This window comes from Morone saxatilis, unplaced genomic scaffold, assembly GCF_004916995.1.
Source record: "Morone saxatilis isolate NCDOM2014 unplaced genomic scaffold, NCSU_SB_2.0 Contig24, whole genome shotgun sequence".
Classification (NCBI taxonomy): Eukaryota; Metazoa; Chordata; class Actinopteri; family Moronidae; genus Morone; species Morone saxatilis.
The window spans coordinates 24,022,220-24,034,147 of NW_023339807.1; the positions used below are offsets into that span (position 1 = coordinate 24,022,220).

At 40.2% G+C, this 11,928-nt stretch overlaps 1 protein-coding gene across 1 annotated transcript in view; it reads left to right on the forward strand.

The window, feature by feature from the left end:
* Positions 1-1,508: 1,508 nt before the first annotated feature.
* smarcc1a (SWI/SNF related, matrix associated, actin dependent regulator of chromatin, subfamily c, member 1a) overlaps positions 1,509-11,928 on the forward strand; it is a gene marked incomplete in the record, with an annotated part of 19,169 nt that continues 8,749 nt past the window's right edge. Inside the window, 19 exon segments of the mRNA XM_035671668.1 lie at positions 1,509-1,772; positions 3,066-3,185; positions 3,275-3,360; positions 3,572-3,653; positions 3,845-3,937; positions 4,048-4,117; positions 4,421-4,490; positions 4,812-4,887; positions 5,319-5,444; positions 6,479-6,597; positions 7,356-7,486; positions 8,107-8,166; positions 8,299-8,336; positions 8,980-9,101; positions 9,495-9,566; positions 9,719-9,832; positions 10,878-11,031; positions 11,265-11,372; positions 11,585-11,644. Of these exon segments, the coding sequence (XP_035527561.1) occupies positions 1,587-1,772; positions 3,066-3,185; positions 3,275-3,360; positions 3,572-3,653; positions 3,845-3,937; positions 4,048-4,117; positions 4,421-4,490; positions 4,812-4,887; positions 5,319-5,444; positions 6,479-6,597; positions 7,356-7,486; positions 8,107-8,166; positions 8,299-8,336; positions 8,980-9,101; positions 9,495-9,566; positions 9,719-9,832; positions 10,878-11,031; positions 11,265-11,372; positions 11,585-11,644 (1,887 nt within the window).

The window sequence follows — 11,928 nt, forward strand, 5'->3', positions numbered from 1 at the left end:
TTTTACTTTAATTCTTATCTCTACTTTCTTTCTTTCTTTATGATTTAAGCTAATAGTTTATTGTTTACTGTTTAATTCGTTATCTTTCTATATTTAGCTTAAAGAGTTTATTGGTTTTGTATATATTGTACTTTTTTATAACCTCTTGATTATTAAGATAAAGATAGAATATCGCTTGTTATTGTGTCCCCACAATGGGTAAATTCCAATGTTTTACCAGGGGCGAAACAAAGTGGATAGAGAAAAAACAGATATGAAAAACAGTAAAAAGTAGGGAAATATAATAAACATGATGATACACACTTATGTACAAGAGAAAGAAACGAGTAAGAGTAGGGAAAAATAATATATATATAATAGTAAACACCTAATGTACAAGAAAAAAAAAACTGTATAAAAAACAGTAAAGATAGTGGAAATTAATATAATATAGATATAAAACACTAATGTTACAAGAAAAAAACAGTTAATCGAAATACAGTAATGAGTAGGGGGTTTGGAAAATACATATAAATATTAAACACTATGTAACGAAGAAAAAACAGTAAGAGTAGGGAAATAATATAATTATAATAAGATTATAGAACACTACTTGTAACACAGAAAAAAAACAGTATAGTAAAACAGTAAGAAAGTAGGGGAAATAATATAATATAATATAAATATTATAACACCCTATGTACAAGAAAAAACGAGTAAATATAAAAACAGTAAAAGAGTAGGGAAATAATATAATATGATTGAACAACACTATGACAGAGTAGAAAATTAAACAGTAAGAGTAGGGAAATAATATAATATAGATATAGACACTATGTACAGAAAAAAAACAGTATAGAAAACAGTAAGAGTAGGAAATAATATAATATAAACACTATAGTATCAAAGAGAAAAAACAGTAAGAGTTAGGGAAATAATATAATATTAATATAGACACTATGTACAAGAAAAAAAACCAGTATATAAAACCAGGTAAGCAGTAGTGTGATAATAAAATATAATATAAATAATATATCCAACACTATGTTAGGCTAAGAAAAAAAAAACCAATAATAAAAACAGTAAGTAGAAAGGGAAAGTAATATAATATAATAATACAACAACTGATGTACCAAGAATAAAAAAACAGTATTATAATAACAGTAAAGAGATAGTAAATAATATGATATCATAACCTATGTTATTCGAGAGAAAAAACAGTAAAAAGTAGGAGGGAATAAATATAAATACTAATCACTAATGTACGAGAGAACAAAAACCAGTAAAAGAATCAAAAATTCAATTAAAGAAATAAGTGTATATATAATATAGTGTGTGTATATTATATAGTATATATATATATATTATATATCATATGAATAAGTGTTTTGTAAAGCTGCTGGAAATTCAATTTCCTCGAGGGAGTCTTGTATGACTTCATTTCCCATAAGCCCTTTCATCTCGAGACTCGCGAGACTTGAAAAGTGTCAACGCGTCTGCGGCTGCGCAATATCATTCGAAAACTTGCACGGTGAGCGACGCCGAGAGGAGAGAAAGAGAGAAAGAGAGAAAGAGAGAAAGAGACAACGCAGCGAACAAAACACACAATGGCGACGGCGGCGACAACGGCAGGCGGGACGGGCTCCGGCGGCCCCACCACCGGCCCCACCGGCAGCGGGACCGCGGTGGGACGGAAGAAAGACGGCGGCCCGTCCACCAAATTCTGGGAGAGTTCAGAGACGATATCGCAGTTGGAGACGGTGCGGCTGTGGATCGGGAAGCACTACAAGAAGGTGAGCTGCTTCCCCCACATTGAGTTCAACGACGGCCCGCGTCCCGCTGCCACAATGGAGCACTGCTATTATAGCTTTAGCCACCCGCCGCACAAAGCTGACTGCTGCTGAAGTTACGGTGGTTTTAAAGGCGGCTGCTTCGTGATACGCAGCTGGTGGCTGTTTATTCGTGTTTATGTGTTGTTGAAGAAGCTGTTTTTTTTGGAGGGGAAGCTGGTTTTTAACTGGCTGGTTAGCTCTGTAGCTCACTGTTAGCTGCTGATAACACGCTCTGGGTGGGGGGGTGGTGGTGGTGGTGGGGGGGTGAAATGTTTACAAATGAGAGGCAGATGAAGGTTGTAAGTTAGTTAGGTTACTACTTCAACTCGTGTTTGCAGTTTTTTTATTAATTCATAAAAAAAAACACCCGGTAAAATGAAGTTATCAGGCCCGAGAAGCTAAGCGTTAGTTAGTCACGGGATACCTTACCTAACTTTACTGTTTTAGCAATATAGACACATTTTTTTTATTCCCGTTTAAAATCATATTCTGCTAGAAGGATAATCGTCGGATCACTGTGTGTATTTTGCATGCACACAGTTTAGTGAGGCTCCTCTCGCCCACTAAGTTATCCACACAAAGAGTGGTCCTCCTGTCTCTTCGTGCCTCCATCCAAACCCTGATTCCCCCTTCAGCCGGTTATGTTAAAGCTATATGCAATGATTAAATAAAATAAACCCCAGATGAGTGTTTGTGGATGTAGCTTTTGGATACTAAACCACGTTTTTAAACACCTGAAACCAAACCTGTAAAGTCTGGCTCCTGACCCGGATCTTTGGCTCCAGTTTGTTTACGTTCAGTCGCTGTACCTCAAACAGCCCCATGTTGCTGTGTTGGGCCCGAAGTGGGTCTCCTTGACATTGTCCTCGATATATAAATAGACCAGGTCTTGTGTGAGTGTTTCCCCTTTTTTTAGTTTGTCCTATTTTTCCGTTGGCAGACGGCGTAGCTCTGTCTGTGGCCAGGAAAAGACGGGCTGTGAATGCCTGACATCTGGTAGATGGAAGGACACACAACTGCAATTATAATCCTTTTTTGAAATGTCCTCAAGGGAGACCCTGACTCTCTGACCAGCTCCTGTTATTGACCCTCACCTTTGACCTTCTTTTGACCAGTTAGTTAATGGACTAATCAAAACAGTAACATGTTCATGCAGTGAAATGTTGAACTGGGATACTGTGTTGTGTGCAGCTCTCTCTCTCTCTCTCTCTCTGTGTATTAACAAATGTTTTTTTTGTATCTGTCTGCTCCCAGTACGTCCAGAATGACTCCCCCTCCAGTAAATCCTTGGCAGGTCTGGTGGTCCAGTTGCTGCAGTTCCAGGAGGACGCATTTGGACGCAGGGTCAACAATCCTGCTCTTACCAAGCTGCCTGTAAGCACAACAACAACATGTTTCGTTTTTCTGTTAAAACGTGCGCGGAGTGCTAAAACACCACGTCCTCTGTGTCGTCCTATATTCAGGCCAAGTGTTTCCTGGATTTCAAGGCAGCGGGTGCTCTCTGTCACATCTTGGGGTCGGTCTACAAGTTTAAGAGCGAGCAGGGGTGGTGAGTTCACTAACTTCCATAGAAAGACCGGTGTTGACCCAAACGTTAAGCCACACACGGTCTCGACTTTGTCACGGTCAGGAAGCCCCGCATTCTTGCTTTCACACTTTTCACTGCAGCAGTGTTTGTTTCATCGTAAGCAGTTGCTGCATTATTTAGACGTTTGGCTGCAACTACAGCTCATTGTTTCTGTTGCTGTTCTTCCTCCCAGGCGCAGATTTGACCTGCAGAATCCTTCCCGGATGGACAGGAACGTGGAAATGTTCTTAAATGTGGAGAAGAACTTGGTCCAGGTCAGACTCGTATACTCGCTATTGATTAACAGCTCAGTGTTCCCAGTTAGGATATCTGCTGCAGTCTGTTCATTTGAATAAACTCCAGTATTAATGTTTTTTGTCACTTCTGTGTATTTTAACCAAACCAAACATCATGGATAGACGTGTGAAACTATCCTGATTCTAACGTAATGCTTCTGGACTTCTAGAATAACTGCTTGACTCGACCCACTGTCTTCCTGTCGCCGGACATCGAGCAGAAACAAGCCAGTAAGCTCAAAGACATCATCAAAAGACACCAGGTGAGCCCAGACGTACTATGGAAACTAGCCAATTCAAAATAAATGTCAGTGAAGTAGAGGAGGGTTCTTACTAATTACTAATCAACTCTGTTTGTATTTGTCCTCTGCAGGGCTCCATCACTGACGATAAGTCAAAGGCCACCCACCACATATACCCATCTCCATCCCAGCAAGAAGAAGGTAGGGTACAACTGTTTCTTTACAGTTATGGTCTGTTTTTAAACGTATACTATCCAGAATTTCCCTCAAAACAACACCAACAACGTATAACATGGGGCCAACTTTGAATGGTGTGTTTACAAATGGTAACAGACAAATCCTGCATAGTATACTCTTATTAAAAATAATAATAATCAATCTCTTAGTTATTTTATCAAGGTTATGCCGTTATAATAGTAAATATGTGTATGTAATGCTCAGTATTTTGCATATTCTGTTGGTTAATGTGTGATCTGTCCATGTCTGCTTTGTGTGTGTTTATAGATGAGTGGCTTCGTCCTGTCATGAGGAAAGACAAGCAGGTGCTGGTGCACTGGGGTCTCTCCCCGGACAGGTGAGCAGAGAGGAGGTTCACAAACACAACCTTTTAACACTCACAGATTTCTGTTAATTCCATTTTTTTTTATAAAACAGCAACAAATAAATCATATATGTACATTTCACTCAAACGTACAAGTAAACTAAATCAGAATCTCTGTAAGAAACTAACATCAAGGCTATAATGAGGTTCTGTTAGTCAGCGCTGTACAATAATTGTGTGAATTGGTTTTTTTTTAACCATTCAACGCATTTTTTTATATAAATTATCCTTCTGCATGTCATCTCATTGATGTTGTAATTGTCACTGACCCGATGCTGTTTTATGTTCTGTTAGCTATGATACATGGGTATCAGCCAGCGAGGTGGACGGGGATGTGGAGGACCCACCCAGCTCTGACAGACCATGGAAGGTGAGCAACGAGTACACGCAGAGAAGGAACTGTTCAGCATCTAATTCAAAATGGAAAAAAGCCTCCAGTGTCAAGTGAGGCCATCCGTTTTATTTATTCATGTAGTTTTGGGAGAGAAGCATTCAAGGAGCCCTGGTTGTGGCTACTGATGAAACGTATTCAACGTGGTTGCAGTCAGTCATGCTGCTACATGACATTTCAAAAAGAACCATAAAAAGTACAGTTCATGTTGGACTCTTAGGGTGTTGTACCCACTCATATTCTGGTTTTAACATGCAACAGTGAGTCCGTTCTATTGGGAAATGGCGGAGGAAAATGAGGGCAGCGGTTTAAAAGGGATGATTAGATTGTAGTAGGACAGACCAGCCCACTGAGACTCAATCGAGGTGAACAGCTTGCCTCAACTCTGTCTCCTTCCCTCTCCCCCTCAGGTCCACGCCAAGTGGGTTTTAGACACTGATGCCTTCAATGAGTGGATGAACGAAGAAGACTACGAGGTGGATGAGAACAAGAAGCCGGTTAGCTTCCGCCAGAGGATCTTCCCCAAGGAGGAGGAGGTAGATATTTGTGCTGCGTGTGTTTCAGTCCCAAAGATTTTCATTCCCAGACGGTCCTGGGTCTGAAAGGTTCTATAGATCATCAGCAGAGCTAGAAGCCACTGCTGTTGATGTTAAATGTCAGCATTCTCTAACTCACCAACAAAAGACGCTGAATGTTCACATTGGTAAACTGTAACTGGTGAAATACTGATATGGCTGAATGCTGGTTTGTGTTTTAAGTGTATGTTTCTGCTGCCAGTTTGTTTTGTTGCATGTGCCTGTGGTTTGTGCGTTGTCGTCCTTCTTCGTCTATCTGGCTTCTGTCTGTTTGTTGCGCATCCTTTCCAAACCTTTCCTCACTCTTTGTCTCCTTTTTAATGTATTTCAGGGTTTCTGTCCGTGTTTGGAAAGTTATTTTAAACACTTTCTAAAATAGGTTCACTGTCACAAATTACTTATTTCACAGGCCAAAACATTTTACTCATGAGTGAGTCTAGATGCCATGCAAATGATTCAATAAGGGGGTGGACATTTAGTTGAATCCCTCTATTACACCATATATTTTTGTCTTGGCCTGTTCACAGACTGATCATGCAGATGGTTCACCACAGCCACCTAAGACTAGGAGACTAAGAGCTAATCAGCAACCTGTTTGACTGAGAGGTGTTGTTTTACTTAATTTGGTTCTCAGAGGGCACATTGGCCAAAAAAACCCAACCAAAAGGATTGTATGTAAACAAAGAGAATGAAACAACAAAAGGTGAGGTGGTGATTTGTCTGCCACAGATAATTTCTGGCTGATAAATCTTTCACCGCAGTGCTCAAATCAAGAAGTGAAGGTTCGGGTCAAAGAGAAGCTATTTTGAGCAAGGACAGTATACAGGAACCCTGGTCGTCTCCTCCACCACCACGGCATCCTCCCCCCTCCCCGCAGTCCTTCTCCCACCGCTTCCCCTCCTTGTGTGTGCAACCGTTCCATCCTCTCATTCTGCTGCTCTTTCTCTCATCCTCCATCCCTCGCTCCCTGCGCTGCACGGGGTTTGTCTGATCAGTCTTCCCGTACCCCCGATCGCAAGGAGCGCAAGGCCAACTCTGCTGGCAAGAAGAGGAGGCGCTCGCCCTCGCCACCCAGTACTCCTGCTGAATCCCGCAAGAAGGGAGGAAAGAAGGGGTAAGAATTCTTTTTAATATTTCTTTTTCTAGCCAGTGGTACAGCAAATACATTAAAAAAAAAAAGAGATTGAAAAAATGTTGCCGAGTTGTGCAGGTGGGCTTGGAAATGGCGCTGCTTGTTGTTTTATATTTTTCCTATTGTCAACAAATCCCTTTAAAGACCAAAACCAAAAATGTGTTAATTGTTACTTGTTACTTGTCCTACCCGGTGGGTGACACATTGGTCTTACAGAACAAGGGCATGAGTATACACTGTACTTTAGTTCTTAGCAAATGTTAGTCAAAGTGAAGTAAATGGTGCATTTGGTGTGAACTATTTTAAGTAGTGGATTAATATGGTGCTCGATTTACGGGAGCAGGACAGCGTTAGTGGGATTGACTGAAATAATACAGTTGCCATGTTCATGGTAAAGAAGAAACATGTTACTCAAAGCATTGATGTGACTCGTTTATGTGTTTTTTTTTAAATAGTTTTGGGATTTTTATTGTTGGTTTTGAGATTTTTATGGGACAAAAAATGTTGAATATCACCACACTTATGCATTAGAACGTCACCACAGAAAATAAATGACACATATAATGTGTATATTCCAAGCACACACTGACTTTCAGTCGTACCTGCTGATGACTTAATGCTCTGCAAACAGAAGACATTGTTTGGGGAAGCGGTCTGAAATTGCTGTATATGCTTGATCTTGTGGATATTTTGATGTTTTAGGTGGCATTTAACTGACTTGTGGTTGTCCTTTGTGTCAGGAACCCGGGGCCTCACTGGAAGCGACGGGGCCACAGAGGCGAAGAGGAGGACACAGAGGAGGACATGAACAAGGACATGGACGACTCCTCAGCTGGTGCCAGCATGGAGGAGGGCAGCATGTCCAAGAATGGTATGTGCCGAGGGTGGGGCTAAGCTGGACGCTCTTGTTTGTTTGTTTGTTTATTTATTTATTTTGAACGTTCTAAATAATCAGTTTGAGGCAGCAGTCTGAATTTGATCAGATGTGATGTTGTGGTTGCTGGTGGTTAATGGTTACTAATAACTTCATAATGTTTTCAATAAATTGTATCTAGAAAATGTAAAAGAAAGTTGAGAAATACAATCAAAAGTGCAGAAAACAGGCAGTCCTCAGAATAAAGTCATTTTGCCAGGTACATAACTGCACATTAGATGAGATCCATTTTAGGAAAACCACCTGAGGATGTGTTAACAACCAGAGACGAGGAAGGCTGGATTTGTATTCCCCTTAAAGATTCCCTTTAAAACCAAACACACAGTCCTTACTAAAATGCTCTTTTTAGACCGAGTCCCATCTGGGATGTCCCACTTTTACAAAAATCCCCCAATATACACAATCTCCTTCGCACTCCATTTCTATTTTAGTGTCCTCTTTCGCAAACCAGAGTCTGGTTAATGCCTCCATGCCCACGGCTGAATTAAAGTCTTTGATCCCCCCCCCTCTTTTAGCTTTTCACTTTTTTCGTTTTTTCTCTTTTCTTCCATACACAGCAAATTCAAAGAAAGACAGTGAAAATACTCCAATGAAAGGAGGAAATGTGGCAGACTTGGGTAGGTACCTGAATGAATCTGTTAAGCTGTGTCTGAATTACAATAATCAATTTAGAAGAATAATACAATATACAAATACAAGTGTCCGCCAGTGTGTTGTATTTCAACTCAAATCTGCTTTATTTTGTCCAGATGACATGGAGGATGACTCTGTGCTGTCTGGTGGAAAGGTAAGAATTAGAGTTTCCACACACTGGATTTTAACTAACAAAAGATGTATTTGACTGATAAAGACAACATTTATTACAATAATGTTCAAAATACAATATATTATTGTGCTGGAAGGATCAAAAGAATAACAAAAACAATCAGTAATCTCACAAAGTGTATCCCAAAATATCTAAATAATAGTTTTATTTTATATTGTAAAAAATATATATATATAATCTAGAAAGAGAGACATCTTTTTCATTTTGTTTATTTGCCTGAGGATTTCTCTTGGAATATGCACTTCAGACCCCTTTGTGAGTGTCTTATTGGTTTTAAAAAATGATTGCTTGCTCATAGGCTCATGCTCAATGGCTGCCCATTTATTTTTTTGTCCTTTTCGTTTATTAACAAATCCTCCTCCTTTAGTTTCTCTTGGTCTTTCCTCAAACACCTTAATCTTCAACACCCTAGGCCTGCATAATACAATGTAAAAAAAAATCCAAATATTACTGCAAGATCAGCTTTTGTCCTTCCAGGCAAACACATTGTTGATGTTGAGAAACTTTTAGGAAGTTGTTTATTGGCTTTACTTGGTGCCTCCCAATACTGTTCGTGTCCGTCATCATCACACTGACCTTTGTGACTCTTTCTGTCCTTCTGCAGGATGACGAGGAACAGAGCAAGGCTGAAATCAACCGACTGATAGATTCTGGTGAGGACAATGTCACCGAGCAGACTCACCACATCATCATCCCCAGCTACGGCGCTTGGTTTGACTACAACTGGTACGTGCCGGGAAATGAGGATTAACACATTACTACGGCATAATTAGTGTTCTTCTTGTTTATTAGATGTTGCTTTTTGTTTTCCTGTGATTTATTGAGAATTTAAAGTCTCTGTCATAAATACTGTGTGCTATAAAGCCGAGGCTAGAACCTTTTTGTAAAAAATTTAAATCAAGAATGGCATCTTACAGTGAAAGGTACAGTTGAGATTCAAAACTCGCAGGTCACTGTCACTAGTATTGTAGTTAAATATGATTTGAAATATGAGGTTTGAGATAGTTAAACCTTTTTAAGTTAAGTGGGTTGTAATTTAGCAGATAACAAGGAGCTACAGTCATTTTTCCATAATTTAATGAACTGATGCTAAAACAGAGACACTTTCTTTCCTGCTAGTATCCATGAGATTGAGAGAAGAGCCCTGCCTGAGTTCTTCAACGGCAAGAACAAGTCCAAAACTCCAGAGATGTGAGCTTACACACACACACACGCACACTTACAAATTCCATTAAACCGCCGCCATGTCATGTGATTATTGTACGATATGTTTCTGCAGACCCAAAGGGATATGTTTCCTGGTATGCTAATCTCTTTTGTGGTTCTTCTCGACTCTTTAACAGATACCTGGCCTACCGTAATTTCATGATCGACACGTATCGGCTAAACCCTCAGGAGTACCTCACCTCTACCTCCTGTCGCAGGAACCTGACCGGGGATGTCTGTGCCATCATGAGGTAAGCCAATCCCTTTAGTGCATGCAGTTTAAAAAAAATAAAACAATTGTCTAAAGTGCATACACAGCTCCAAATTCCCTCTCTGTTCCACCTACATGCAAACTGAAATGTGTCCAACATTGCTAAACAAGGCTGCCAAATCTTTACAGATGTGTTTTCTCTTTCTGGCAGTGTATGTAATCTTTTTTTAATTGGAATTCAATTGTTCATTCAGCAATGAGGAGACAGGAACCTGATTTCCATGTCATTACTATACACTTAGCGTTCCCCAGTGTGCTAATGGAGTGTAACATTCCCTAATAAACAAAGTTTTGGATCCAATGGAAATGTAATTTTAGTCAGTGTCCCAGAAGCCATGCCAGAGTTTACACATTCTTTAGGGGGCCTGTTATACCCCATCAGAAGCTCTTGTTAGATGGTTGAATGTCTTATGTAACTTTCCAAAACTGACCATCCAACATTGACACCCACTTCACGCTGTGGTTGGCCGCTGGTGCAGAGGTGAGAAAAGAGCCAGGGTGTGAACTTCTCTCTCACTTTCCTTTTTTATTCTCGATAGAACCATTTCTTTCACTTTTCATGTGAGCAAGTGAGTGCAAAACTATGAATGTCTTCCAGGAGAGAAAAATGTCTGAAAATATGTGCTGTATTTAAACAATATCACGTCCCTCCCTCCCCTTTGTGACAACTGGCTTTTCACTCCACCTGTGGCCGTTCGGAACATCTGTGAACACTTGATTTCCCACATGTTCAGACAGCACATCTTACAAACTGGTACTCAACAAGTATAACCCAGCCCATAGCTTGGATGGCTCTGTTATCTGTTGCTTATTATCCCTAAAACAGAGTGTGGCACAGATAAACACTAGATAACTGACAGTTACTGGTAAATCCAATAGTGGGAAAACTGCACATATAATCAGAAATGTGACTACAGACTACAAACTTTTACTTTTTAAAATGAATCCATTTGAAATGAATCAGAAAAATGCTGCAAAGATAAGAAAATAAAAGCCTATTAAATGTCATTGCTGTCTGTCTCTAGGGTTCATGCGTTCTTGGAGCAGTGGGGTTTGGTGAACTACCAGGTCGACGCTGATAGCCGCCCATTGCCCATGGGCCCCCCACCCACACCGCACTTCACCGTGCTGGCTGACACACCATCTGGCCTCATGCCACTGAACCACAGACCCCCACCGGTAAGACTGAGCGAGTGATGGATGCATGTAGGGAGTTGGTAAAATTGAGAAAGGGAAATGAGAAACAAAATTGAAAGCTGCATCTTGTTCTCTCAAGATTCCACCATACTACTACTGTTTACATAGTAGGCTTCATTTGCAAAACACACAGACTGATAGAGTGAATGTCTTTGCATAGTACTTGTTTAAGTTCCTGCTAACATTATTGAACATGTGTTGTTTCATCCTTCTAGATTCCCCCTCAACAGCAAATGCCCAACTTCGCTGACAAATGCAAAGACAAGATCGACTTGCAGAACTTCGGCATTCGCACCGACCTCTACAACAAGAAAAACCCCAAGGTCAGCACACAACTCACTGAACAACCTGTAATGTTTTCCAAATTAGATTTTATTCTGAAAGGGTCAACAGTAATAGACATTTAAAATGAGAAATAATATTTTCTTTTTTTCACTTTATATTGAAAGCTACCAGCAAAAGTGGAAACCATACTCTAATAAATTTGTCCTATTGTCTTAAATTTCTTAATGTGATTGGTTTTGTTTCCCTATAGGGTAAAGCAGTCAGCTCCACCAGGGAATGGACTGAGCAGGAGACTCTACTGCTGCTGGAGGTGAGTCTCACGGGACATTGGAGAGGAAAGAAACCTGTTAAAATACTCTGGATTGTGAAAGTGTTTTGCTGCTGAGGACTCAAACTGTCTTCCTCCAGCCAGCTGTCATAAATACTGACAGAAACACAAGATGGTTATTGCATTCACTGCATGTCCGTCATCACCTGCCAGTCACCCTATTTCCCTTTCCTTCTGTTTATGCCTATCTCTCTCTTCCCTACTTGTCCCTCTTATTGCTCCCTCTTTTAACTCTAAGTCAACAGTTGCTTCATCCTTCCTGGCTT